General features: G+C 47.3%; 3 protein-coding genes and 1 non-coding gene across 5 annotated transcripts in view; 3 read left to right on the top strand and 1 right to left on the bottom strand.

The window, feature by feature from the left end:
* Positions 1-1,060: 1,060 nt before the first annotated feature.
* LOC129068856 (UDP-glucuronosyltransferase 1A1-like) lies at positions 1,061-24,513 on the top strand. 2 transcript variants are annotated; one of them, XM_054571295.1, is made up of 5 exons: positions 1,061-1,963; positions 20,033-20,164; positions 20,775-20,862; positions 21,153-21,372; positions 23,521-24,513. In XM_054571295.1, exons 1-5 carry the CDS (start codon positions 1,100-1,102, stop codon positions 23,816-23,818), a joined length of 1,602 nt encoding a protein of 533 aa, XP_054427270.1. In that variant the 5' UTR covers positions 1,061-1,099; the 3' UTR covers positions 23,819-24,513. The 2 variants fall into 2 exon arrangements, with proteins under 2 accessions (XP_054427270.1, XP_054427264.1); XM_054571289.1 differs by lacking the exon at positions 1,061-1,963 and adding an exon at positions 12,852-13,741 and having other exon boundaries at positions 23,521-24,510.
* Positions 6,677-8,352, bottom strand: LOC129068870 (dnaJ homolog subfamily B member 3-like). The gene has a single exon (XM_054571307.1). The coding sequence runs from the start codon at positions 8,293-8,295 to the stop codon at positions 7,633-7,635; it is 663 nt and encodes a 220-aa protein (XP_054427282.1). The 5' UTR covers positions 8,296-8,352; the 3' UTR covers positions 6,677-7,632.
* Positions 16,187-16,390, top strand: LOC129069170 (small nucleolar RNA SNORA73 family). Its single transcript, XR_008528985.1, has one exon. It is a non-coding gene; the product is annotated as a small nucleolar RNA SNORA73 family (small nucleolar RNA).
* Positions 24,514-25,070: 557 nt separating the features above from the next.
* The window catches only part of MROH2A (maestro heat like repeat family member 2A), a 44,613-nt gene continuing 41,808 nt past the window's right edge, over positions 25,071-27,875 (top strand). The window contains exon 1 of the mRNA XM_054570751.1: positions 25,071-25,129. Coding sequence (XP_054426726.1) covers positions 25,071-25,129 — 59 coding nt within the window. The remainder of the gene's footprint in view (positions 25,130-27,875) is intronic.

Below are 27,875 nucleotides of genomic sequence, written 5' to 3'. Positions count from 1 at the left end.
CCGCCTGTGGGAGTCACTTTCTGGGGCCTGGCCTCATAAGCACGTGACTGCTGAGGCTGCACAGGACCCTCCCGCCCCGCCGCCCCCCCTCCGAAAGAACCCACACATTCTGTAGCCCACCCTGTTCTCGAGGAATCCATTCTCATGAGGACCCAGGCTGTAAATGACCTTGGAGAGGCGCCCGAGCACACGCCGCAAGTGTCAAAGGCCTGGGTGAGGGCACAGCCCACCGCCTGAAACCGAGCAGTGGAAGACCGTGCCTGCAGCAGCGCAGAAGAGGGGAATGTCCCACAGGGCACAGGCGTGGCGGCGGGGGGCGGGGGGGAGCGTGCTCTCTGAACCCACTGTGTCCCTGCCCATCTATGCTGTATATAACACCAGCCTTTATTCCCGGAGGTGCAGAGAAATCTCAGCAAGCTCTGGGTTGTCTTTATCAAGACTCAAGCTCGGGGGTCCCTCCAGATGTTTTCATAGTTGATAGCTGCTCAAGCAGACTCTTCCGTGAACATTGTAAGAGATGTCCTTGTGTAGAAGAGGGACAAAACCAAAGTCATGGTGCCCTTCCCCATTGCAGAAAGCTGTCTTAGGCATGTTATATGTACTCGCTGGAAGTGTTCTTTGTTACCCACCAATGGAAGGAAAGAGTTTTAAGAGTTCTCAAATAAGGGCACATCTAGCAGAAAGGTTCTGGTTGGGGACCAGGCAGATCCCCAACCAGATTGGACCCCTTGGAGCTCAGCCACAGCCCTGTAGATTCAGTTCACAGAGGAGTGGGTGGTGAACGGTTGAAACGGGCATCCACAGCCTTGTTTGGGGAATTGAATGAGAAACAAAGAGAGTGAACTAGAAGGTTCACTGGAGAAAGCAGCAGACTCAGATGAATTTCTCCAAAATAAGGGGATCGTTATCTCCCCAGTAAATGTAGAAAGGTGAAGGATGGGGCAGATTCATTCTGTAATGATTAACCTTTAAGTAGGGCGCTCTGCCCTCTAATGACATGCTGTTCTGTTCATTGGTTTGGTGATGTGATAAAACCAAGAAAACACAGGCACGAGTCACAGGCTGTGCTGGGAAGTCAGCTGCTCGTACATCTGCGGAGATGGCCACAGGACCCCCGCTCCCCCTGCCTGTGCTCACGGGGCTGCTGCTCTTGCTGTGTGCTGGGCCCTGCGCTGAGGGCGGGAAGGTGCTGGTGGTCCCCATGGAGGGCAGCCACTGGCTCAGCATGCGGGAGGCTGTGCGGGAGCTCCACGCCAGGGGCCACCAAATAGTGGTGATTTCACCGGAGGTGACTTTGCACGTCAAGGAGGAGGACTTTTTCACCCTGAAAACCTATGCCATTCCATTCACCCAGGAAGATTTTCAGTATGTCATGGTGGGCCAGGTACACAGGATTTTTGAAAGAGAACATTACCTAAAAACATTTTTTAAAATTATGCCAATTTTGAAAAATGTGTCTCTTGTCTTCCAAAAGTCTTGTGAGGAGCTGGTGCATAACAAGGACCTGATCAAGCAATTGAATGCTAGCGCCTTTGATGTGGTTTTAACGGATCCTGTCTACCCCTGCGGGGCAGTGCTGGCTCAATACCTGTCCCTTCCTGCTGTGTTTTTTTTGCGTGCCATTCCCTGTGACTTTGACTTTGAGGGCACACAGTGCCCAAACCCTTCTTCGTATATTCCTAGGTTATTAACAAGGAATTCGGACCACATGACATTCCTGCAAAGGGTCAAGAACATGCTCTACCCTCTGGCCCTGACGTACGTTTGCCAAATTTCTTTACCTCCTTATGCAAGGCTGGCCTCTGAGCTTCTTCAGAGAGAGGTGTCAGTGGTAGAGGTTTTCAGCTATGCATCCATTTGGCTGTTCAGAGGAGACTTTGTGCTGGACTACCCAAGGCCGATCATGCCCAACATGATCTTCATTGGGGGCATAAACTGTGCCAACAGGAAGCCATTATCTCAGGTCTGTATCAATCCTTATATTCAATCAGTGCGCCAGGCAGGATGCACTTTATTTTTTAAGCTAATTCCAGGTGCTGACTTATGTACCAATGTTCTCTGTGGATTTCTCCCTCTCATTCTCCTTCTGAGTCTTTGGTGAGCAAGGTTGTTCAAGTGGCTTCAGTGCTGTGGCTAAGGTTTGCAATGGTTAGTAAGAGGAATGAGAGGCAGGCGCAATGTTCTGCAAACAGGATTTACAAACAAGGCTGTGATTCATCCAAGATTATCCTTTGATAAAAGTACCATCCTCAGGGTTGTGCAATTTTCGTCCGCTCCGTAGGAGCAGAGAAACTGAGTTGTGAGCTGATGCATCAGGGAGTTTTTGCTAGTGGGGTTCAGTGGAAGGACAAAGGCATGAGCACACTGCATTGGCTGGCATGATCATTTACAGTGATCTTTTCTCAGAAGGGACTGAGGAGGAATGTCATTCAAGCCACATATGTTATTTAAAACTTTTTTGTAGGCACATTAAAAAAAAGCCAAAAGTATGTTAATTTTAATACACTTTATGCAACCCATAGATCCAAGACATTATCCTTTCACCGTATTCTCAATATCAAATGATTAATGAGATATTTACATTCTTTTTCGGGTTAGTACTGCTTTCAAAATTTGGTATGTGCTTTATACTTACAGTGCATTTCAATTTGCACTAGCAACGTTTCAGATGGTCAATGGTCACCTATGACCAATGGTCACTAATGGCTACCACATCAGACAGCATGTGGGCAACACTTGTAAATGTTCCATAGATGTACCTAAAATACATATTTTTAACTTTTCTGTTAAAAAACTCAACATGCCAGTTCTGAAAAAGATGTCTTACACTCTACCTTATTTAACTAAATTTTGCCCAATTTGTATTTGGAACTTTAATAGTTTTTACTTATATGCAGAGTTGCATGATGGGTGCACATAGTTTTATTACTGTAGTATTTTCTTCTTAGCCTTTAAAATTTTAAAAATTGTGGTAAAATACACCTAACGTAAGGTTTGCTACCTTACAATTATAAAGTATACACCTTAGTAATGTTAAGTATTTCACATAGTTTTGCGACTAATCTCTAGAACTCTTTTAATCTTGAAAATCTGAAACTATACCCGATAAATAACAACTCCCCACTACACCCCTCACCCGCCCCGGCAACCTCCATTCTTCTACTTTATGTCTCTATGAATTCGACTACTCGAAGTACCTCAAAAAGGTGGAATTATGCAGTATTTGTCTTTTTGTGATTGACTTATCTATTGACCCTGCAACGGGCACTTGGCTTACTTTTACTTTTCGGCTACTGTGAATAGTGCTGTTACGAATGTGGGTGCACAGATACCTCTTGAAGACCTTACTTTAAGTTATTTTGGGTTTATACACAGAAGTGGAATTGTTGAATTATATGGTAATTTTATTTTTAATTTTTAGAGGAACTGTCATATTGTTTTCTACAGCGTTGGCACAGTCTTACATTCCCACCAGGGGAGTATCAGGATTTCAATTTCTCCACATCTTCTCCAGCACTTCTTTTCTTTTCTCTTTTCTTCTCTATTCTAAGTAGTCCTCCTAATTAACTGTGATATGGCATCTCATTGTAGTTTTGATTTGCATTTCTGTTTGTGATGTTGAGCCTTGTTTCATGTGCTTTTTAGCCATCTGTCTATCTTCCTTGGAGAAATGTTTTTTTAAGTCTTTTGCCCACTTATGATTTTTTTTTTTTTGGTTGTTGTTGAGTTTTTGAAGTTCTCTATGTATTCTGGATATTAATTGCTTATCAGGTAAATGCTTTGCAAATATTTTCTCTCATTCTGTGGGTTGCTTTCTTACTCTGTTGATAGTGCCGTTTAATGTAAAAATTTTCAAAAGTTTTCATAAAGTACAATTTGTCTATTTTTTCATTACCTGTGTCTTAGGTGTCATACCCAAAAATCATTGCCAAATCTAATGTCAAAATTTGTCTTTTACTTTCTTCTGGGCATTTCATCACTTTAGGTTTTACATTTATGTGCTTTATTTACTTTGAGTTAATTTTTGTATATGGTGTTAGCTAAGGGTCCAACCTCATTCTTTGTGGTTATCCAGTTTCCCCAGAAATGTGTGTTTTAGAGACTGTCTTCTCCCCGTTGAATGGTCTTGCCATCCTTGCCAAAAATCATTTGACCCCCTATGTAAAGTCATGTTTATTTTTAACTTAAAAACTTCATTAAAAAACTTGCTTAAAGAGTTTTTTAATAACATTTTTAAAATGCCTCTTATGATACTTTCTTTTATGTAAGAATTCCATAAATTCACATAATATATATACTTGATTTTATTCCATTTGGTGTAAACTCGTTCTTTTGCACTTTTTTTTTTTAAGTAAGCTTTTTCTTGTTGCTCTTGTTACTGTGGGATCGTCTGGTGCTTTCCCATTTCCGCTTGGCGCAGCACGGCACGCTTCAACCTCTGCTCTCTCTCCTCTTCCTTTCACTTACAGGAACCCTGCGATTACATTGACCCTACCCAGGTAATCCAAGATAACCTTCCTATCTCAAGATCCCGACCTTCATCAAATCTGGAAAGTCCCTTTTGCCATGTCAGGTTCCAGGGGTTAGAGAGTGGACATATTTGCAGGGCCATTTCTTGTGCCTACCATGCAGAGCAAGCCTAAAGTTAAAGCTAGGCCTTATTGAAAACTTTCAAGTTCTCCTCTAAATTGTTAAGCTTTTTTCTTCTGGTTCCTTTGGCAAGGTGTGCCATCCATAGATTTCTATTTTTCAGTCTCTGTCATTGTCATCTTCCTCTCCAACTTTATCTTCTGTGTTTTTCCATTGCATCATGGGAGGGTATCTCTAAAGAGTACACTTGTATCATTGATTTTACTTTCTGTATCATCCACTGTGATCTTTTTTGCTTCCTATATGCATTTAAAAAACTCATCATCTTGCTTACTTCAAGCCAGTTACTATCCCCCCTCAATGATACAAATAAACATTTATTTTCAATGAACAATTTTATTTTCATAGAGCTCCAAGAATCCTCCTCAATTTTCAAGTATAGATAAGTCAAATGAAGCATTCTCCCTGGTTTTACATAAATAATCTTTCCTAAGTGGAAAAAAAGTGAGGTTCCCTTAGACAACTCCACCTTAACAAAGCTTATTTCTGATTGACTATACAACAAGTTGCTTATGAGTAGGAGGAAGAGTTCTCTTAAGTTACCAAGAAGTCCAAAATTCAACTGAGTGGGATAAAGATGAACAGGCTATTTCAGGAATAGGCCAATGACGACTCCCCAGAGTGTAGTCACACTCGATTGCTGGCCATCGAAGTTATACTGAGAGGGGACACAGGAGACTGGGAGCAAACACAAGGAAAGGACTCTTGTGTTTATTGAGAAAGATGACTAAGTGGAATTAGAAATTTCTACAGAGGCCGACACTTGAGGGAATGATTTCTTAAGATGAAGGAGGTCTCTCTTCCTGTTTCCTGTTTGGAGACAGAAGAGTGGCATTAGCGAGGAAGAAGACAGATCTTGTCCATCTTCTTCTAAAAGCTCCCTGCTGTGTGTGGTAAGCGGAACTAAACCAGGTGTGCATGGAGCGCCAGCCCGGGGAAGTGTCTGGCTGTTTGGATCCTGCTGAGATGGCCGCAGGTCTCCAGGTCTCTTGGGGTTTGTAGGAACGTGTCTCTCCCTGCCTGGTGCGCTCTGTGGGGAGATGCAAGAGATTCCAGGGAGTTCCTCACCGCAGGAGGCTCAAGGTGGTCATGTTTGCAACAGAGAAATGCTTTCTTTTTCTTTTTTTTTTTTTTAAATCTGAAAGCCCATTTTACAAAGAGATTTTCAATTTTGAAAATTCTTTAAATAAAATGCTTTATATTTCTGTAAAGGAGAAACTTTTCACTTAGGAACAGTACTCTGAGATAGTTCAAAACTCAGTGCTGGGTTTATCCTCCGCTATTGGAACGAACCAGAACTATTAAAGATCTATGACCTCTCAGTGACCTCTGAGACTTTTCCTGGACCCAGCTGAAGACTTCCCTGACTGTGGAACAATGGGGACTTATTTTAACCAGTTGTGTAGCTACAAATGCCCTTGCTTTGCCTTCTTCAGAGTGGTCATTTTCAACCCTTACTTGGCATATCTACCATGAAAGTATGTAGCCTTCTTCGTTTCCTGTCAAATCTCCTGACATCTTGTCTCCTCCTGCTCCCCCCCACCCTCTCTTCCAGCAAATCACTCTGGGAATATCTTCTGTCGTGTAAGTTCCTTTGCCTGGCAAGCAAATCGTCTTGTTTTTTAAAAAGCTGCTTTATTTTGATATTTTTTTAAATGATGGCTCCTTGATGCGGTTATACGGTGCCCTGTGCCCCTGTGGGACCGGGGTGGCAGACTCCTAGGCTCCCGCAGTGTAGTTATCCTGCAGGGATTGGACTTTAAGGGCACTGAAGGGTACCAAACTCATTCTCATACGGGCTGTATTTTCAGTTGGTCTAGTTCAGTTGTCTTTTTGCTCTTATGCTTCATGCAAGCCTCCCCTTGGAGGTGACTGGGGGAATGGCCCACTTTGTGATGGATTATTCCAAGGCAACCATAACCCAAGAGGGTTTTCTCTGGGGGCACAGACTGGTCCAACAAAAGGCTGCTCCCTCAGACGTGCATATGCGACCCCACCCAATCAATATTCCAAGTGAAACCTGGCTTTCATCATCCTAATTTGCTATGACAGAAAACCTGTGCATGGCAAGGCAAGTTTCATGTAGCCTTACAGACATGCTCATCGCCTTTCCATCAATCATAGCTGTAGCATGTTGGGTCAAGGCTAGCAATCGGGTTTGCATGAATGTAAATGGCCATCGGTACCACTGTTATTATTAAGTCCTGAATATGGTCCTAACATTATTAATCAACCATGTGACCATGAGAAATTCACTTATTTAGCTCACAGCCTTTGGAGGGAGTATGTTCCTGCCAACACTGATTTCAGTTCAGTGAAACTGACTTGAGACTGCTGACCTTTAGATCTTTAAGAGAATAAATATGGATCTTTTTAAAGCCACCAACTCTGTGGTAATTTGTTACAGCACCCATTGGAAACTCATACATCCACTTTACTACGTTCCTCTGCCTTTCAGAAACCTGGGGGTAACATCATGTTTAAATAACAGTTAACTCCAAGTCACCAGCATGTATATTGAACTAAAAACATTTTTAACTTAAGCAGAGGTATTATTAATATACTCATATCTTTTACTACTTACTATGTGCTAAAAAATGAAGTAAACCGTTTCACCTTGGCAATATTAACCTTAGAACAAACCACCTAATGCTGCTATGAACACTTTGCCTTACTGTGAAATTTATGCCGTCTGCCTCAACATTTTCTTTGATAAATAGCAAAGGGTAGGCTGACATTTTCAGCCCACAGAGGTTCTATTTGTGTGGTCCCAACAATAAGAACAAATAGGCATTGACTGGCATGAACTGTTTATAAATTGCTGAGTACAGTTATTCTCAAAGTAGGGTCCACTTGCAATCTTCAACAACAACAACAAAAATGTCCTGTTATTCCTCCTGATGTGTGTTCAGTTAAGCCAGGACTGGTGTTACTTGGTGTTGATGTGCAGCAACCGCTCTTCGCCATTTATCATCGGGGACTTTACTCTCTGTCCTCTTCCACTTCCACCTTTTCCTGGCCATTCTCAATGATTCTCTTGGTGGTGATTTTTTTGCCATTAATGATTTTGGTGGAAGTCAACACCGACTGGAAGTTCCCCGTCCCACCATTACTGCAAGTCATGGCGAAGGAAGAAAGGCCCTCGTTCCCCTCGAAAGCAAAGGAACGAAATCCTGTATTGAAAGAAGAAAAAACACCAAATGCTGGAAACTTACTGCAGGTAGAGAAAAGGGATGCGGACCCTCTGCTTCTGCTCCTCCGGGAGCTTCTCCGACCTCCCAAAATAAGTGGGTCTCTGAACAAGTCAAATGAAAATGGGTGCCGGCCACCAAAAAACTCCCTGAAGACCTCGGCCGGGTCGCGGAAGGTAAAGACGTATTGGAAGTGGTTCTGGCAGGGCCCGCCGCCGTCCACGCCGCCGTCCTGCACTCCTGCCTCGCCGTAGCGGTCGTAGACGTCCCTCTTGTTGGCATCGGACAGCACCTCGTAGGCCTGGGCCACTTGTTTGAACCGCCTCTCGGCCTCCTCCTTGTTCTCAGGGTTTTTGTCGGGGTGCCACTTGAGCGCCAGTTTGCGGTAGGCCTTCCGGATGGTGTTGGCGGAGGCCCGGCGGGGCACGCCCAGCACCTTGTAGTAGTCCACCATGTTGGACGGCCGGCCACGGGACACGGAAAGGCAAGGGAAACGGCGAGCGGCGCGGCTGGCAACCCCAGAGCCCGGGCCGAGGGTCCGGGGAGCCAAGGCCTTCCAGGCGATGGCCCCTTGTGACGTAGCCCGCACCTCATTGGTCGGGGCGGCATCCCAGGAGGCAGGGCTAGGAGCCACGCCTCACGCCCTCTGCCCTACGCGGAGCTCTGTGCTGGGTCTCCTGCGGGAGCCGAGGCCCCTCCCCCCAAAGCCCCGCCCACCCGCCGACACCTCCCACCGGGCCCCCAAGCGAGCTGCGATCTCCAAATAGCGGAAGAGAAGAGTGTAACCCGTGGAGAGTAATTTTCTTAAAGTTGGCTTTCCCTTGGCCTGAGATTCAGGTGGGGTGAATTTATTCACTCAGGGCTGAAGGACAGTCATCGATTTTGTCTAGGAAATTAGTTTTCCCAACGTTTTGGCTTCAGGACCTGTTTTTGTTTATGGGGGTTATATCTATTGATACTTGCTCCGTTAGAAAGTAAACAATCAGAAAAATTCATTAATCAACTCAATTACAACAAACATGATGCGCTATCATACACCGTATTTTTTATGGGAAAATTAGCTTTATGAAACAAAAAGATTTAATGAAGAGTGGCGTCATTTTACATTTTTGCTTCTCACTGGCTTAGCTGAAGAGAGCTAGATTCTTATATCTTCTTCTATATTCAATCTATTGTTATATCACACGTTCCGGGGCCCCTGGGAGATTCCCCTGTGCACTTGAGAGAGAAGGAGAGTGAAAAAGTCCAATAACATAATTACAGAAACAGTTTTGACTTTGCAAAATCCCCCTGAAAAATTCTTGGGGATTGCCCAGAGTGCCCTGGTACACACCACTATCAAACTGATTGAAACTTGCTGGTTGAGCTTATGTGGCTAAACTGGGGACGTTTATTAATAGTGATTATTTCTACTAAAACAGTTATATCACAGCCACAATTTTATTTTTGGCATTTCTTGCCACTTGCTATCTCTCTCCTCTCTCTGACCCTATATTCTTTGCTCTGATAAATGGTGAGGCAACACCAATAAAGATCACGTAGTTCTAAGAGGAAAATTATTAACCAATGAAATCTCTAATTTCATCATAAAGAGTGGTAGATTCAAAAGGGTGTGTGTGCTCTATCCCCAGAACAAACTGCTACCTTTGTATCACCTTGAGAAAATGAATATAAAGCCCTGGACCTGGCGCTTGGTAAACATGCAATAAACAAGAATAAGAGGCCGACTAGGAGTCGAGTGCTGTGTGAACAAAGCAATGTGGGAAATTACAAAGCATATTTGTGGAAGAGCAAGAGATCAGGATGGCTGGAGGGAAAGAGGGCATGGGGGGAGGCATGAGCCTGGGCAGGCGGGCTGGGTCCATCCCCGTTCTGAGGGCAAGGCTCAGGAGTCTGAATTTTCTTCTGGGCCCTCAGAGGCTGTTGACCAAAGTTTCAGGAGCGGTGGTCGAGTGGGGCCACGCAGGGGTGGCTGATGTCAGGAGTCAGAAGGCATAGAGAATGGCTGGGAACAGAGGCGGCTGGAGCCCTCAGAGAGGACCATGGCAGCAGGGTCTGAGAGACAGCGGTAGAATCACCTGGATTCAGTACTTCCTCTTTTGGACCGGGGACCTAGAACAAAGGGAGAAGGGAAGTCACATCTACACAGAAACATTTACTGAGTGCTTAAGGCCTAAAAAAGCCATGGACTTGCACCTGAGTAACAGCGTGACACCAAAGCTGACGCTGAAACCCTGCCTGCCAGGAACCTGGTTAGATGAATAAATAGGCACACCGAGTAGCAGAGGCAGATGCGCAAACTGCTGAAGAACACACCGCAGAATAAAACAATGTTACAGAGATTCCAGGAAGCCTGCTCTGCTTCCCCTGGAAGGTCTCATAGCTTACCAGGAAGGCAATGGCTTTGTTTATGCAGCTTCTTTACTTTAGGAGCATCAACAAGCAGCTCCAGTCCGGCCCTGCCAAAGGAGCTAGGAGCGAGTGGGCTGCTGGGTCTCTAAACTACTAGCTCCAGCTTGAAAAAGAAGTTACCTTCCAGTGGGTTCCAGGAGCTCTCTCACAGACATTCCCACTCTGCGGTTGCCGCCACCCCCGCCCCCGCCACCCAAGCAAGACCACATCTCTGCCCTGTTCCCTGTTTCCTCGGCCACCCGTGCTCCCCACCAGAGCCCATCTCGCCTGCCCTGTAACCCGCCTGGCCGTTTGTCCACTAGAGCCCTCCTGATGGGCAGGAGTGACTTCTAACTTGGTTTTCCGGCGCCAGTCGCCAGCATCGCGCCAGTACAGCCAACGTTCCACATAAATATCTGGTGAATGGGAGAATTAGCAATGGCTTTTGCGTGTTGGGTCTGCTCAGGTTCTAGGGTAGAAGCTTTGTTGGACTGCTCAGTAGTGGTTCTTGGCTGCAGTTCTTGAGAGTGAACGTGGATCACCTGCTATTCATATTAGTAAGCAACATACACCAGTCATGGGTAAACTTGGGACCGAAAGCATCTAGGTGCACAGAAACCCCCAAAAGTTCTGAGGTGCTGCGTGATGCAGGAAAGCCATAAAATCATTACAGTGGTGACTGCATTTACAACCTTTGGCCCCGTGTAATCTACAGATGAACTCCCATGATATTGAGACCTTAGGGGAATTATTACCCTTAATGTTGAAACTGGAGTATGAATTTCAGAAAGGTCGATAAGGGCACACCAACGAGCCAAAACACGGCTCTCCTCTTCCCTTCACCCAGCATCTTGGCCCTGGAGAATGGAGAGTGCTGGGGAGCGGGGCAGAGGAGCTTCAGGGTGCATGTGCGGGTGGGCACACACGTGTGCACCTGTCGATAAGCAAGTGCGAGACTGGAGGTTTGTGGAGGAAGGATGGTGGTACAAGGAAACGGGGTTGTAAGTACTTACTACTCTAAGTACCAGGAAGAGAGGGACCCTGTGACTGTGTCCCATGAGACACCAACACTTAAGTTAGCAGCGTCTCCATGACCCTCCTAACAGATCCCGCAAGTGTGGGTGGCCACCGTTGTTCATGGGCAAAATATCGGGATCTGCGCTTTCATCCTTGGATAATTCAGAACAGCAATGGGTTCCTAAAGGAGAGAGCAGGGACACTCAGTTCTGCCTGCACTCCAGTTTGCCCTTGTGGCAGAAGGGACCTTTCTGTTAGGCAACTACCGTATTTGTTCCCTGACCCTTCGCCTGGTCTGCTGGGGTGCCAGCTGGCACTGGGCGAGCACATTGCTGAACGAGCACATTCTCCGGGGTTGCAAAGCCCTGCCCTGTGCCTTCTCTCCATTTATTTCAGTTGGATAATGGCTGTAGGGATCATTACCTTGAGGCCTCGTTGCTTGTAGATTTCAGTCGTGAACTTATATTCTACTATCGCGGCGCTGCTGGGAGCCAGTGGGTGTTGTGGCAAAGAGCAGGGTCTCTAGGCCCCGGCAGTCACAGCCTGGGACTCAGCTCTGCCACTCGGTAAATGTGAGACTGGCAAATCACTTTGGCTCTCTGAACCTCAGTGCCCTTGTCTGTAAAATGGGGATAATAGTATGTGCTTTTACAGGATAAGTCTAGGGAATTACCTAAGAGGTGTTGTTAAGTGCTCAGTCACCATACTTGGCACGTGGTACATGCTCCATAAATACAGATCACTTTTATTCACCTCTGCCCTTTGCTTCAAAAAGGTCATTGCAATTTCCCAAAGAGTCTTCCTTTCCCTGGCCCTTGGGCCTGTGCCACGAGTATAATTTAAGCTTTGTTTCGTTACTGATTTTAGTCTTTTATACACAGAAAGCTTCTTACTGCCTCTCTGAATGAATGCTGATCTGTCCTGCAAAGGGCCTTCTGTGCACAGGTACCCAAGTGGGCTCCCCTTTCTTGTCATTCCCTACCCCATCTGCACTCGGTTCCTTCTTAGCCCTTTTCGCAAACTCTCATAGGCCTGTTTATCCCTTGAAATTGCCTGTCTGTCTCTCTTGTCGGAGGGGGAGCTCTGGGGAGGTGAGAGACTCATCTGCGTTGGCCTGTGCTGGCGCCCCAAGCCCAGCGCTGCGCCGGACTCAGCCGATCCATGTGGGATGAAAGGATCAGAGATTGTTGGACTGTGAAGGACATTCTTAAAGGTCTCCATGGGCCAAAGGTACGCTTGCAATGTCGTCTTCTTTTCTTTCGAAAAGGCATAGTCAGCTTTCTCTTGCATTTCTGGAAAGGAGGTATACTTTTCAGCACATCACTTTTTTGCCCCTCTTAGGTAACACTCTCTTGGTCTATGAAAATACTAATTTAATGGAGTAAAAGGTGCTAGATTGTTCACTCAAGAATGTGACTTCAGTGGTTGATAAACCTGCCAGTTAAACCTGCCGTTGCCCTTTTTATTGCTAAAAGTAAATGTTTTTGCTATCCATAGCTGACTGACAGCCGTAGTCATTGACGCTATCAAACATTAACTCCATGTATAGATTGGTTCTTGGAAAACTAAATGGCAGAGGACAAAACTCTGGCAAGTGGAACTCTTGGCAGCAAAGGCGGGGCACTATGACAGTGTCAGGTCCCTGGAGTCCGCGTCCGCTGGTCCTGGGCCTGCTGCTGTGCGCGCTCGGGCCGGCTGTGTCCCAGGGTGGGAGGCTGTTGTTGGTCCCCATGGACGGCAGCCACTGGCTAAGCATTCGCGGGTTCATCCAGCAGTTTCAGCAGAGGGGACACGATGTAGTGGTCTTAGCGCCCGATGCCTCGATGTACATCACAGAAGGAGCGTTTTACACCTTAAAGAGGTACCCCGTGCCGTTCCGGAGGGAGGACCTGGAAGCGTCTTTTATCCGCCTTGGGCGTAATGTGTTTGAGAAGCAGCCTTTCTTGCAGCGTGTGGTCAAAACGTACAAGAAAATCAAAGAGGACTCCGCTCTGCTTTTGTCCGGGTGTTCCCATTTGCTGCACAACAAGGAGCTGATGGCCTCCCTGGCCGAAAGCGGCTTCGATGCCTTGCTGACAGACCCTTTCCTCCCCTGCGGCTCCATCGTGGCCCAGTACCTGGGCCTGCCCACTGTGTTTTTCTTGAATGCACTGCCGTGCAGCCTGAGCTCTCAGGGAACGCAGTGCCCCAACCCACCGTCTTATGTGCCTAGGGCTCTGTCATTTAACTCGGATCACATGTCCTTCCTGCAGCGGGTGAAAAACATGCTCATTGCCCTGTCAGAGAACTTTCTGTGCAGTGTGGTTTATTCCCCGTATGGGACACTTGCCTCAGAAGTCCTTCAGAAAGACGTGACTGTCCAGGACCTTTTGAGCTCTGCGTCTGTCTGGCTTCTCAGGAGTGACTTTGTGAAGGATTACGCCAAGCCCATCATGCCCAATATAGTTTATATTGGCGGGATCAACTGCGCTAACCAAAAACCATTATCCAAGGTTTGTAATCTGAGTGGGCACTTCACAGGTCTGTACTTTGGGGAGGTGAACTTACACGGAACTATCCTGACTGAGCATGCCTGGTTTCAAACGTCCTCTTGTGTTAACTTCTATCTTGCAGGTTTCCAAGGGTGAGTTGTAACTTCTGTCTTTGGAATCATCTTTGAGGTTGTTTCTTTGGCTCTGAGGCTTTAGGAAAGCATACTTTGGGCATTTGAGTCTGTGGGCTCCAGTGGACTGTCATCAATTAGAGGCAATAAGGGTTAAATGCCATATGCACAGAGCAGTGGGTTCAGGGGTTTTTTCAGAGAACAACAGTGTGCAGGATGCACCTTGCCTTTGATTGTGTCAGGCACGCGAGGTTCAAAATTGCTGAAATAAGATTTTGATATCTGTAGATCCCAGTAGGGGAAGTGGACCTTATGTTCCTGGTTAAACTGCCAGTTTCTAGATATTCCTAAGCTGGCTCCACAGTCTTATCTTCTGTAATAAGGAACTAACCAGACAGCCAGATTCTGACTTTGGGCAGAAAGGTCATGAGTCGCATTCTCTGCAATGCTCCTCTGGTCACTTTTCTGCTACAGAATTTGAGGTGTGCAAAAAAGGAGCGCGCACATCCTCTTCCTGGAGGCAGTCGTGGAGAATAGCAGGCGAGGCCCCTCCGGAAGATGAGGGGCGGGCTCTTGGGGTGGTGGCACCTCAGCGGGCCTTCCTTCGATTATTCTTCAAGAATTGGCCAAGGGTCTGCTAGGAGTCCAGGCACTTTCCAGGGGCTGAGCCCTCACCTTGGGAAACAGTGAGTCTCATGTCCAGTGTGCCTTCCACATGATTCGTGTGTTAAATGACCATGCAGGTGCCCTGGCAAGGAGAAACTTTGGGTGGTAGGAGAAGCACCAGTGAGAAACCAGGGCTGAGCTGGTGCCGGCCCACTGCTGTGGGCCAGATCCCCTCTGTGGGGCTCTGATCTCTCCCCGAGGACATGGAGACAGATCTGACAGCGCTTGGAAGATCCCCTGGCAATAGGAGTCTAATACTCTGTAGCCGATTGGACAAGTTTGTGTCTGACGGGGTGGTCTGGGTGAGAAAGAAGAAGGCGCTATTATTTTTGGAACGCAAAAGGGAGAAACCCTAGCAGTATAGAAAACCATTACTTATTCTCTATCTCTTTTAAAATTTTTTAATTATTTTTTCCATTACTATTTAGTCCCTGTATACCCGCCTCCTCCCCCAAGTATTCTCTTTCGAGCAGAGGAAAAGGAATAGATGAAATATTACCGGACCAACAGGCACATCTCAGGTCAAAGGAAAGAAAGCTGTCGGTCTGTCCAGGTTAGAGAGGCACGGAAGAGGGACATGTTTGGTGTCATTACGCAGGATCCAGGAGAAAACAGTTGTGTCTCACGTTCACCTTAATAGTGAAAAGGCTTCACTTTGGAGATGTGCATGCGTAGTGGAAATTGCACTTGACGTAGAAGGGCCTGGCTAGGAACTTGGATGGACAGTCCCAGTTACTCCGGCCTTCTCCCTATTTCTGGGACATTCCAATACATTTCCCCGTCTAGGACCACTGAACATGCGATTCCCTCCTCCTGGGGTGCTGTTCCCTGAGTCTGTTAGGCGGCCATCTTCTCATTTTTCAGGTCAGCTTCTACATCACTTCTCCAGGGAGTCCTTCTGCCTAGGACGGCGTGCTGCTATTTCCTTTATAACACATCAAATCCTGCGATCGTTTCACTCAGAGAATTATTATTGACTGTTTCCTCCTAATGCAGGGGGAGCAGGGGCCCCTCCTGCCCGGGCACCACATCCTTGGCAACGCAACACTTGGCAACGGTTGTGCACGTGACTGGTATCTCATAGTGTCAGCACCTAAGGCGTGTAATAGGCACTCATCTAATATTTGTTATATGAATGAATGAAAACAAAAAAAAAAGGGGAGGGCCAAACTGAGGACGAGTCATGGACAGGGAGTAACCCCACAGTGCCACACCAGCATACGCACACGTGTGGAATTTTGGGGGGCTCGTTGAGCACAATCTGCTCAGCTATCAATATGTCATGGACATCGCTCCAGTTCTAAGTGTCACATCTGTGTTTTTAACTGCTACGTAGCATCTCGTGGTTTTATATGCCTGGGTTATTCTGTTAGCTGTCCACTGTGGTTCTCTGTTGGAGGAACACCGACATTTGTATTCCAGGATGTTCTGTTGTTCTTGCTACTTCAAACATCCCATGAACAACGATCAAATATTTTATAGTCTTCTTCATGTTTGTGCTGTTCCTTCCTCAGTCATTTCTTTCTGAAGTGTTTTGTACTTTTGAGGGGGGGGTCACTACTTCAAAAGTGGCATTTTTTCCATTTCTGCTTCTAGCTGGTTATCTGCTCACCATTCAGCCATCGCACCTAAATAATTGATTTTCACCATTAAAAAAAGCTAGCATGAACCAACGTGGATACCCCGGGAGGTCACTCTCCCCGGGCTCTGTCCAGGTGGCGTAGGGGAGCGTAGGGCTCTGCCCAATGATGTACAGTCCCTTTCCACAACGTTGGAGAGAAAGCCGGGCCTCGAGTCTGCGCCTATGTATTCCTACAGCTTCTCAGAGTCCTTTGGACAATGACTGAGGAGACAAACCATGCAGGAAACATTTCTAGAGAAAACAAACAAACAAACAAACAAAAAAAACTAGCATGCAGTCATTTGCCAAAAAAGAAATTTAAGTTTTTCTGTTCTAAATTCCATGCTAATGCTCAGTCTTACTGAATTAACGAGAATCTCTAAAAATAATTGAATAAAGTTGGGAATAGCAAGGATTCCTGTTTTGTTCTCAATTTTAATGGAATTCGTTTTTCATTTCACCACTTTGTATCCTGTTTGCCATTGCTTTTTTTTGGCAAGTGATCTTTATTTATTTAAATGATTTTTTTTTTTTTTTACTTTAGGATGATTAATGGAAGAGGCTGCTGAAATTTATCGATTGTATTTTTATATTACATTGTAATTATTATTTATCAATATATTTTTCCCTTGTAAATTTGTCTAGGTGGTGAACCACATTCACTAACTGCCTTGTTTGGTGCAAGCAAGCTTAGATGTGAGAAGGTCTTATATTGTAAATCATACCTGATAGTAACTCTCTTTGTCCTATTTAATGCTTTAATTTGAAGTGCCATTTTTTTAATATTACTATTACCATCCCTGCATTATTCTTGTTTACATTTCCCTCTTACCTCTTTAGTTAGTTCTCCTTTGTCTTCAGGTTTTCTTCTTTAAAAAAAAAAAACAACAGCACAGAGCCGATATTTTTAAATTGGTCAAACAAGTTCCTTTAATGGGTGAATTTTGCCGGTTTGCACTTAATTTAACAATTGATAGAGTTGATTATAATTCTTCCAGTTGACTTCTTGTTGTTTTACATTGTCATTTTCCCTTTCCCTGACCTTTGCTAGTTTGTCAAGTTGCTATTTATTTTCTTTTTTCCCCTCTGTTAGTTAATGAAAGCTACTTGTCAACTAGTTTTCATTGGCTCAAATTCAACACCAACAGGGACCCAATTCGGGCTGTGGTGAAGAAAGCAACTTTATTCAGGGCAAACAGCTCAGTGTGACAGAGCCAGGCTGTGGAGCGGCTCGACAGTGTCACGGCGCAATTATGAAAGAGCAGGGCCGCGGGGAGGACCTCGGGGAGGCCTCTCTCCGCCGGATGGCTCTGCTCTCGTCCTCTCCGCCCCGCCCTGGTAGGGAGTCTTCGGGAGAAATGCAGCCTACAGTTTTCAGCCTTTGCAGGAAAGGGAGAGTGCGCTCCCAGAGCTGAGGGCAGCTGACGTGTGTAGAGCAAACCCCTGCCCCATCCCTGATAGGCTCATCCCTGCGCAGATGAGGAACCCAAATCCTTGCAGTCTGGAGCATCCAAAGAGCACTGTTCTGATCGGTCAGAATGGAGCCTCTCGATCGGTTGGTGAAGATGTTGCTGGGGAGGAGGCGGGAATATAGCCGAGCAGCTTCAGTTGGACAGGGAAGTAGGATTCCAGGAGCTTCCTTGCAACGGTTGGCTCAGCCGGCAGGAACGCCGCACAGGCAGGCTGTTCGGTGTGGGAGGCAGGCGGCTCCATGCGAGCTTCCTCCTGGAACAAGGTTTGCCTGCGAGGCCCCTGTTTAGGAACAGCGGCTGGGCTCTTTGTATATTTGAGCCCTGTTAGCCACCAGGAGTCTCCTTGGTATCTTCTTTCTCAGGGTCAACATACTCTGTACTTCATTCCTCTGCTGCATATTTTCTTATTCCCAATGCTCTTGGTTAAAGTCCTGAACTTCAAGAATAAGGATAAAAATCTTTATTCAATCAAGAGAGTCCATAGAGAAAGCACAGTCTGGCACTGGACATGCCTTTGTGAGGCCTGACAGACAAAAGATGGAACAGCACTGAGGGCAAAGGAAGAGAACTCCACGATGTCACTGTCCCCTCAGCGTGAGGGTCCATCTCTGCGGGAATGTGGAGATTCAGAGGTGAAATCCATCCACATATATTGGGTGTGGGGAAAGTAGCCAAAGAGAAGGTCAGAGAGAACAGAGGCTTGGAGGTGGTGAGGAGAAGGAAGACTGGGACCGGGGAAGCCTGCAGGACATGTGGGTGGCTCTGAATGCGCAATGATAAAGTGACGTGTTTCCAACATGCTAAGTGCTTAATAAGGGTTCTTGCAAAACTGAAGGCATTTAGGAAGGGACAATGTAATAAAGGCCTGGAACTGAAATTACTACACTCTTGGGGAAAGTAAGGAACTGTTTTAAAGGCCTCCTTGGAGTGGGCAAGTGCATTAACTTCAGATGGCGCCTCGTTTCTCTGGAAGGTGATACGAGGTGGGAAATCAAGGGTTACTTTCAGTTAATAAACACGGTGCTCCACCCTTTGGCCATCCCGGAGTCTGTGAAGTTGCCCGAAGGCCGAGGGAGGTTTTGCCAGGTAGGGAGGGGGTGGACCACACTGTTGCCAACTCCCACCCGCGCTGGTCCAGGACACGCCTGCCCACGACAACGCAGCCTGCGCAGAATGCCTTTGGGGCCTTAGATAAAGTCCTATGCCATGTAAACTTGAGCCAAGTGCTGATGTTTAACTTTGCGTGTTTCTGGCCTGTGGGTTCCATTTGCATCATTGCACCCGGCTGGTGGCTGAGTGGGTATGGGAGGGTTTGCCAGGAGGGGGACTTAGGTCCGTCCCTTCCTAGATGAGGTTAAACATGAGGGTGGTTTCACTCCTGTGTGAAGGTAATGCCTGCTTGGAACTGAGCTCTCCCTCCCCAGGAACGAGGGCTGTGGTGTAGATCTTAGGAGGAAGGACCTCAGAAAAAGCACCTGCAAGAGGCCCTTGTCACAAACCCCAAATATGGTGTGGTGGGGGAGAGGATGAGGCTGGCTCCCTGGACCTCTCAGATGAGCTTGGCGGAAAAGGCCGAGACCCAGCTGCCAGGAGCCAGAGGCCTGGGAGAAAGTGGGCGGCTGGGAGGGCGGACCAGGCGGAGGGCTCCCCTCCGAGGACACTGGTCAGTGTTTTTACCCGTCATGCTCTGGGTCAAACTGGGCAAAGTCTGAAAACCGGGTGTGCTGAGCCCTGTTGGAAGTCACCTATGTCTCACGTCCAGGGTGACCAACATCTGTTCAGGACTCTTCAGGTTTTAACACAGGAAGTCCCATGCCCAGGAAACCTCTCCGTTCTAGGCAAACCCAGCCACGTTGCAAAATCTCGCTAATGCCCTTGGCATTGTTCAGAGACGTATAAAACCATTTGGAGGTGCCGGGGAGTTAATTAGATCACCTGAGCCTGTGAGCAAGAAGCCTTTCTCCTCTGATGGGGAGAAAGGCAGGCTGAAGTGCTGTAAAGCACACTTTGTGTCTATCACACACGCATGCGTGCACACACTCACACACATGCATCCCTTATATCACATTCTTTTCTTAAAATCCTCACCTGAGGATATGTTTCTATTGATTAGAAAGAGAGAGAAGAGAGACATTGCTGTGAGAGAGAAACATCAATGTGAGAGAGAAACATCAATGTAAGAGAGAAACATTGTTTCTCGCGTGCGCCCCAAAGGGGAATGAACCCACAACGTAGGTATGTGTCCCGATGAGGAATTGAACTCGCGACCTTTTGGTACACAAGATGATGCTCCAGCCTACCAAGCCACCCAACCAGGGCTAAATCACATTCTTTAGAGAAAGATATCTGACTCATAGCTTAATGTATGCAGCTACCCAATGAATATGAGAAAATTAACGGGAAATTTCTCTTCTGGCTCTAGGAATTTGAAGCTTATGTTAATGCCTCTGGAGAACATGGAATTGTGGTTTTCTCTTTGGGCTCAATGGTCTCGGAGATTCCAGAGAAGAGAGCAATGGAAATTGCTGATGCTTTGGGCAAAATACCTCAGACAGTAAGCAGACGCTATATTTACCTATTTTCACAAGAGTCCTAACCCCGAATTTTCAGCTCTGAACTAATTCCATTAGTTAAACTTTAGACTTGGGTTCCCTGTCACTTCCCAGTTCTTAAGCCCAAGTTCTTCTTTTTGCAATTCCACTCTTAACCCTGGTCCGCTTTGCCCAGATGGTTCATCTTCTCTGAGACTTGAAAGTGTATTAAGGAGAACTTATTTTAAAAATAAAATTAATAGGATATTGTTTCTTCATATTAGGTAGGAATATTTCCCCCAGGAAACTGTTGGTTAGGACAATGGTATATAATTATAGTTCTACATTCATTTATTTTATTAAGTAGACTTTCTCTTGAAATGCAGAAAATTGCAAAAATCGTAAATGTATAGCTTGGTCACTTTTATCAAATTCACAAAATATTACCAGGCCCCGGAGCCTTCTCAGTCATTCCACCCCCTGCCTTCAATGAGGTTACGTCCATTCAGAAGACTCCAGTTTCTAGCTAATTTTTAAAAAAAATTTAAAAAATCACATTATGATTTTTTAAACAATCGGACTTAAAAAAAAAAAATCACATTATGTTCTTTAAACTCTCTACTCATCTCTAAGGTCCTGTGGCGGTACACTGGGACCCGGCCCCCGAACCTTGCGAAGAATACAATCCTTGTCAAGTGGTTGCCCCAAAATGATCTGCTTGGTACGTGGAGAGGATTCGATGTGTAGGTCCAACTAAGGTCACGTTAAGAAGGTGGCTTAGGCACGGCTGTTCTGAAGGATTGTCTAGCTGGATCATATTGTGGCCGACATATCCCACCTTGCTTTTTACCTGGGAGGGGCGGGGCATCTCCACCACCCTTTCTTCTGGAAACTTCTGCAAGGGCCGCCCATGCCCAGCACTGAGTGCTGAGAGCGTTTTCAGAACGTAGGCGTGACAGAATGTGACACCCAGCGACTTGACCACCGCATCCCTTCCATGTTGCCTGCCAGGTCACCCCAAAACGCGTGCCTTTATCACGCATTCTGGCTCCCACGGCATCTATGAAGGAATATGCAACGGGGTCCCGATGGTGATGCTGCCCCTGTTCGGGGACCAGATGGACAATGCGAAGCGCATGGAGACGCGGGGAGCGGGCGTGACCTTGAACGTCCTGGAAATGACTTCCGAAGATTTAGCAAATGCCCTCAAAACTGTCATCAATGACAAAAGGTAAGAGAGGCGGTATAGGGGAATACGACTTGTGTTCTGTTCATTGTAGTCATAGTAAATATTCAAACAAATATGCTAAAATCTATTATAAGGAAGGCGATTTGGGATTATTATTTATTTTATAAAAGAATGCTTGATTCCTCTAGAATCGTGGAAATGATTTTATTTTAATATTATTTTCCCTCGTAGATTTAAAACTTAATTTAAAAAATTGTCACCATAATCGACGCCTGATCTATAAGGTCCTGAAAAGAGAGAAAAATAGTCCATTGCAGGAAGTGTGCTTAGAAGTACAGCACTGAAACCTGTGAGGAAGTTTGTCCGTGAGATTTGTAACGGGGGTGGGGTGGGGTGGAGGCTGGGGAGTCACGTGATAGCACTTCTAATAAAAGGCGTATAATACAAATCAAAGACAGGTTTGTTCACAAATGGCTCTGAAAACAATGCAAAAGGCAAAGCCGCCCGATCAAGTGATCGCTGCGTGACGTTTGTTGTACAGCTGCCAAGCTCGCGGGGAATAGGCCGCTTCAGACCCTGTGGGAAGCGATGCGCGCGGGTGGATTCCATCCCGCTGTCCACCGTGTGCGTGAGTGCGCGCGTGAGTGCGTGCGTGCGCGCGCGCCTGCAAGCGTCTCGGCTGCCTTCACCTGCAGTCGCTTCATTTCAGACGAGGCACGTCGGTCAGGGGGGCGGATGTGACACCTGGGAATGTTCAGGTGGGAGCAGACGCACGTGGGGAGGGGGGCACTGAGCCTGGAAGAGGGAAAATGGAGAAATGGCGATGCTCGCGTGGGTGCGGTGCCAGGGAGACAAAAAGAGAGGCCCACAGGAGCTCCGGGTGATGTGCCCGGAGCGCTGAGCAACAAGCTGCCCAGGGCCGCTGGCGCGGTGTGCGCGCGCCCCTTCGGGGCAGCGGGCCGCTCCGGAAGGCCGGCCGCGGGGCGTCACACGTGCTGCTCACACGCCAGCACAGTGAAAACCCACCGTCTCTCTCCGTGTACCAAGGGAGCTCATGCCTGAGGCTCACGTCGGTGATGGAATTTTGATCTTTTGTTCACTGGTGTAGACAACTACCTGAAACGTACAAGTGACTTGGTAGAAGTTCTCTAGTACATTATTGCTAAAAAAAACCCCACTAACCCATCTACTTAAGTTATTAACAAGAGTCATCTATTCGTTTTTGAGCTACTTCTACTTGGTTGTGAGTCTCCATGTTCCCAATACTCTAGGTTTGGACTGTACCCACACAAATTAAAGAAAATGGAAAAAATTTAAACAGCAGATTAGGCAACCAGACCATAACAGGTGCCCAATAAATATGGAATGAATTAATGAAAATCCAAAGAAATCAACTTTGCTTCAGAGAAGACGTATAAAAGGAAGATGTTTAACAGGATTTATAGCCAAATATTAATATTACAATGTAATAATGTATCCAAATAAAACGATGGACATGTTTAAAGGCAGCAAGGATCACAACTACTCCTGAATAGAAGTGATTTTTTTCTTTCTCCTCTCTTTTTTCTTTTTCTTTTTGCTACCCCTCCTCCCCTTCCTCCTCCTTCTCTTTCTTCTCCTAGTGCATATATGCCAAGCGTTGAGATATCTGAGCCATCTGGGATTTGGATATTCTGATTCAGCGGTCCACACCGTGCCAAATAAACAGGAATCCATTTGCTTTAACAGGTTGCGTAGACACAGCCTCATGCAAAACTGATTGTCTTGGAAATGGACTTAAAAATGGCTTTTACTTTTGACTAGATGTGACTGTTTACTAATCCGAATGAACAGTTGTTCATAATTTCTAATGTGACCTTTTTCTTTATTTCTTTATCTCACTATAAAGAAAGTATAATTTAATTTCCTACAAAAATATTGCTAGAGATAAAAGAAGAAAAGTAGCAAGCAGGTTTCAAGTAATTTAAAATTATAATCCTCCCTCCCTCCCTCCCTCCCATCCTTTCCTTCCTGGAGGTGAAGAACATTGTGTGTGTGCGTGTGTGTGTTCTTTGCTACTTATAATAGAGACCCATTCCCTACGGAGCTTGGGAAAACCTGGCAGCATCCCTCATTGCGCGCACACATGAAGGGAGGAGAACCCTCTGCCACCGGCGCCCCCAGCATTCACGTAACTGTCTTTGTGTGCAGCTATAAGGAGAACATCATGCACCTGTCCAGCCTTCACAAGGACCGTCCCATCGAACCACTGGACCTGGCTGTGTTCTGGGTGGAATTCGTGATGCGGCACAAGGGAGCCCCGCACCTGCGCCCCGCGGCCCACGACCTCACCTGGTACCAGTACCACTCTTTGGACGTGTTTGGCTTCCTCTTGGCCATTGTGCTGGGAGTTGTCTTCGTTGTCTATAAGTGTTGTGCCTTTGGCTACAGCAAATGTTTTGGGAAAAAACGGCGAGTTAAGAAATCTCAGAAATCCAAGGCGCACTGAGCGGTGGGTGGGAAATGGGGAGACGGAAGCTGCAGGGCCTGTGCCACATTCATGTTGTGCTGATTGAAGAAGGGCTTTGCTGCCTTAAGTTAGACACCCAGAGTGGTTCTCAAAAATAAAAATAATTTACTTGACAGCCACGCCTGTAGGTAGAAATATTTTGAAAATGTCCTCTGCCCCTCCGGTACCTTTAATCGGGACCACACCTGCCACCTTTAATATGACTTGCCAAGAGGGTCGGACGGGGCCCCTTCACTCTGCCTGACCTCTCTCACTCAGAAGGGGAGCCAGGGCTGCCCCCACTGCGCGTGACGGTGCTGACACCCTCTGGCTTCTCCAGACTGTTGTGGTCAGTTCCTTCAGCAAGTACGGCAGGTCCTAATTTATTTCCATGCTTCATAGATGTCACTCTGTGTGTGTGATGAAGTCAACATGTATTCCTTTAAGGCCTGATGCCTTGCACTTGACATGAATGAATGACGCAGTGTCCTGTGAGGACAGCGGGTGACTTCTTCCTTGGGGGGCAAAGAATGACGTTGACAATGGTGGCCTGTATGTCTGAGAGGCTCCTCATTGCTTGTGTCGAATGCTTCTTAATTTGATAAAAGTGCAAAGTATGTTTTTCTCTGGTGTACATTTCCCACAACTAAAAACATCAATAAATTTATATGGTATATTTCTTAGGTGTTCTTCTTTTCATTGGTGTTGCATTTATTCATTGCTAAATTACATGTTCTAATTACAAAAGTAATTCATCATTATGACAGAAATTTTGAAAAATACAGACTTGTGCACAGACACACACGGTAAAATAAAAACTGCCTGCAGTCATGTTCCTCAGAAATAATCACAGAGACTATTTTGGCAAATGCACATCAAATACTGCAGCTGTGTGAAATACTTCGTGTTGCCTAGCGTTCTTTCTTCACTTCACTCTACTGTGAATGTTCTTTGTATAAACATTTGTTTTTAAGGATTGACCAAGGATTATTCTCTTGCACGGGTTTACCAGGATTGTACCAGTGGTGGTAGTTAATCACAGCTTCTGGGTGGATACACTTTTATTTTCTTTTATTAAAAAAGCTAAGTCCCTGCGCCTATTCCTGACTATTTCTGTGGGAGGGAGCTTTACAACAAACCAACGGCTGGCTGCCTCAGTTTAGGTTCCTTTGTGGTGAGGATTCAAGGGCCAGAGGTTTGTCTGGGAATTGAAGGCAACCCAGATCCGGGCGTGGGGACTGGGGTGGGGGTGATGGCCGCCAAGAAGCTGGCTCTCCTGTGGGTGACGGAGCTGAACCCCCGTAGTGGACGGTGGGTGCCGGTGCAGGAAATGCACCAGACTTTTCCCACCAGGAAGCAAGGCCCCCAGGTCGCTGAGCACCCGCCTTGTCAGTAATTGGCTGGCCCCAAGTGGCATTGATTTCCCGCACTTCCGGTCAGCATGGGGCCTCTGGGAGTCAGAGTGCCCCCGGGAGAGAGAGGCAGGCACGCTGGTGGAGGTGGGCTTGCGTGCTGCAGGGGAAAGGACACAGGACATCCGAGAGGGGCGCTGCCGCCTGTCATTGCAAGCGGTTTGAGCTATTCCCACACTGCATCCTGAGCTGGCGTGAGAAAGCCTGGTTCCCACACCCTTTGAGTATAAAGTAATATCTTGCAAAACAAACAAACAAACAAACAAAAAACAGAGCAAAGAAACCATTAGTGTGAGTGAAGAAACGTGGGACCTTGTTTTAAATTTGCTTTTATTTTATTATTACTAGGAAGAGTTGAGTTTTTACAAGCTACGAGGCTCTTGTACCTGTTTTCCATCCCCTTGTCTGTCTGCCGATGGGGTGTATCATCCCGAGCACTTGCTAAGAGTACGAGCCGCCCTGGTGAGAAGGTCCTCTGTCGTTTGCTGGGGGTGTATTGGCTCTGCTTGTTCTTTGCCCTTAATTCTGTTCACACCTCTGTTTGTGGCTTTGTGTTGCCTGGAGACATTTTAGACATAGAGGCTTCACGGGGGAGCTGGGCGTCGCGTGGACAGCCAGCAGTTCCCCTGACCCCAGTGCCGTGCGCTCCTTCCCCAGCTGCTTTTGGAGCCCAAGCTGTTCACACCAGCTCCTTCCCCGCAGCTGTGGGCCCCATGGCGACTCTTGGACTATGTCCACCCTCCTTCCAGGCCCTTGCAATCCAGCCAGTGGACGTCTCCTGGGTTCCCTGCCCACACTCCCTGCCACCCACGTCCCTCTCGGGGACCTTGAGCTGCTCTGGCCTCCCACGTGTTCCTCTGCGCCTTCTTTTTTCTAGCCCTTATGGCCTCTTGTTTACAAGGAAGAGGACCCAACTCATGACACCTTAAGCAAAAAGGGGGTCCTTTTGTAATGAGACAGGTTTCCTAAGGACTCAAGTCTCATAGCCAAGTCTCCAGAGGGAACCTCTTATGTCCTCTCCTGTCCCTGCGTGCTCTGAGGGACAGCTTTGCTCTTCCCTCTCCTCGTGTCCTTCTCTGCTCCCCGTCCCCAGACCCCTCAGCGCCAAGATCCCACAGGACACTGATGGGGTTCCCTCTTACCCAGAGTTCTGCAGTCCTGGGAGAAAGAATCTGGTTGGTCCAGCGGGATCAGGTGTTCGCTCCTTGTCCAGCCGGGCTCGCTGGGAGAGGGATTGCAGAGGGGAGAGCATGGCCACCAGGAGCCTATAACTGTGACCCCAAGGATCAGGGAAGAGGGACCCTTGTGAGCTGAGGAGATGCCACCAAACGTGTTTACGACCTACGTGTCTTTTCCCCACTTTTGCCTTGGCCTTTTCATACATTGAAGCTCACAGGTTTCTACAAGTACAGTGGATTGTTGTTTGTTTTTTTTTAATTTTCAAGTTAGTTCCCATAGAAGTGGAGGTGCGGAGCTCTGTAGAGTGATAGCACAGGGGAGTGGCTGATTTTACGAATGGATTGTGAGTCAAGTGTCATTGTCACGACCTGAAAGACCAGAAGCATTTTTATCCCAGGAAACCCCGCAGGGCCCACCGGTTTTCCCCGGCCTCACCGTCTCCGGGTCCTTCCAGGTGATGGAAGGACAGCGCCTCACTTTTTGCTGCGCTTACTCACTTGCCTGGTGTGTGAGAGGAGAGCGGCCCTCGTCTGCCACCCCCACTAGCTGTGGCCTTCACAGTGGGACTTCGCGGCCCTTCTCATTGTGAGGGGAGATCTATTTCCCCGGCCCTAGCGTCTGGGCCGGCCTGTGACCCGCATTGGCCGACAGGATGTGGCAGAGGTGAGGGGTGCCAGTTCCAAGTCCGGGCTCCGGGAGGCCTCCAGGTTTCTGCTCGCTCTCTTGGAGCCCCGCTGAGCGGCTGTGAGACACAGGTGTCCCAGTCACCCTAGTCCCTTCAGCCGACAGCCAGCCAAGTGCCAGGCGCGGGTGTGTGAGGCCATCCTAGACCAGCCAGCCTTCGCCCAACCCAGTGGCTACTGTAGATGCACAAGTGACTCCAGCTGTGCTTGGCTGGACGTGGGCCAGATCAGCAACCACCCGGCTGACACCCACAGACTTGTGAACAACAGTAAGTGGTGGTTGTCCGTCATTAAGACTGAGGTGGCTTGTTGCACGGCTATGGTTAACTGATACAGACGCTTCTGTCTCCACATCCGTGACATTTCATGTGCTGGGTCTTTAGACCCTCAGAGGACAAAGGTGCGCCCTACCTACCTCTGGGTCCAGCACAGCACGGAGAGCCACATTTAGCTGCTGTGAACTTGCCCCTTGTCACCTGACTAACCTTTGGAAGAGAGACGAAGGCTCTGAGGGGAGTGAGAGGAGGGAGGGCAGAGGGGCTGGGGAAGCGGGGGCGTGTGATCATTGTCTTCAGGGGTCTGTTCCGTATTTGTCAGTTTGTCTCCAAAGGGCAGACCAAGGAACAATGCTTACATTTTATGGGGTAGAAGGGTTTGGCGCGATTCGCGGGGAGCTCGCCTGCTAGCCTTCCAGAGTCACTAAAGCAGAAATGGGTTAGTGAGGGAAAGGGCTTCCTGGCGTCAGAGGTGTCCAAGCAGAGGCTGTGAGCTCGCGCCCTCTCG

Source organism: Pteronotus mesoamericanus, unplaced genomic scaffold (assembly GCF_021234165.1).
Source record: "Pteronotus mesoamericanus isolate MK-2021 breed Mesoamerican mustached bat unplaced genomic scaffold, CSHL_Meso_final contig_1018, whole genome shotgun sequence".
Classification (NCBI taxonomy): Eukaryota; Metazoa; Chordata; class Mammalia; order Chiroptera; family Mormoopidae; genus Pteronotus; species Pteronotus mesoamericanus.
Note: the sequence above shows the minus strand (reverse complement) of the source record. Positions and strands in the feature narration are given on the sequence as shown.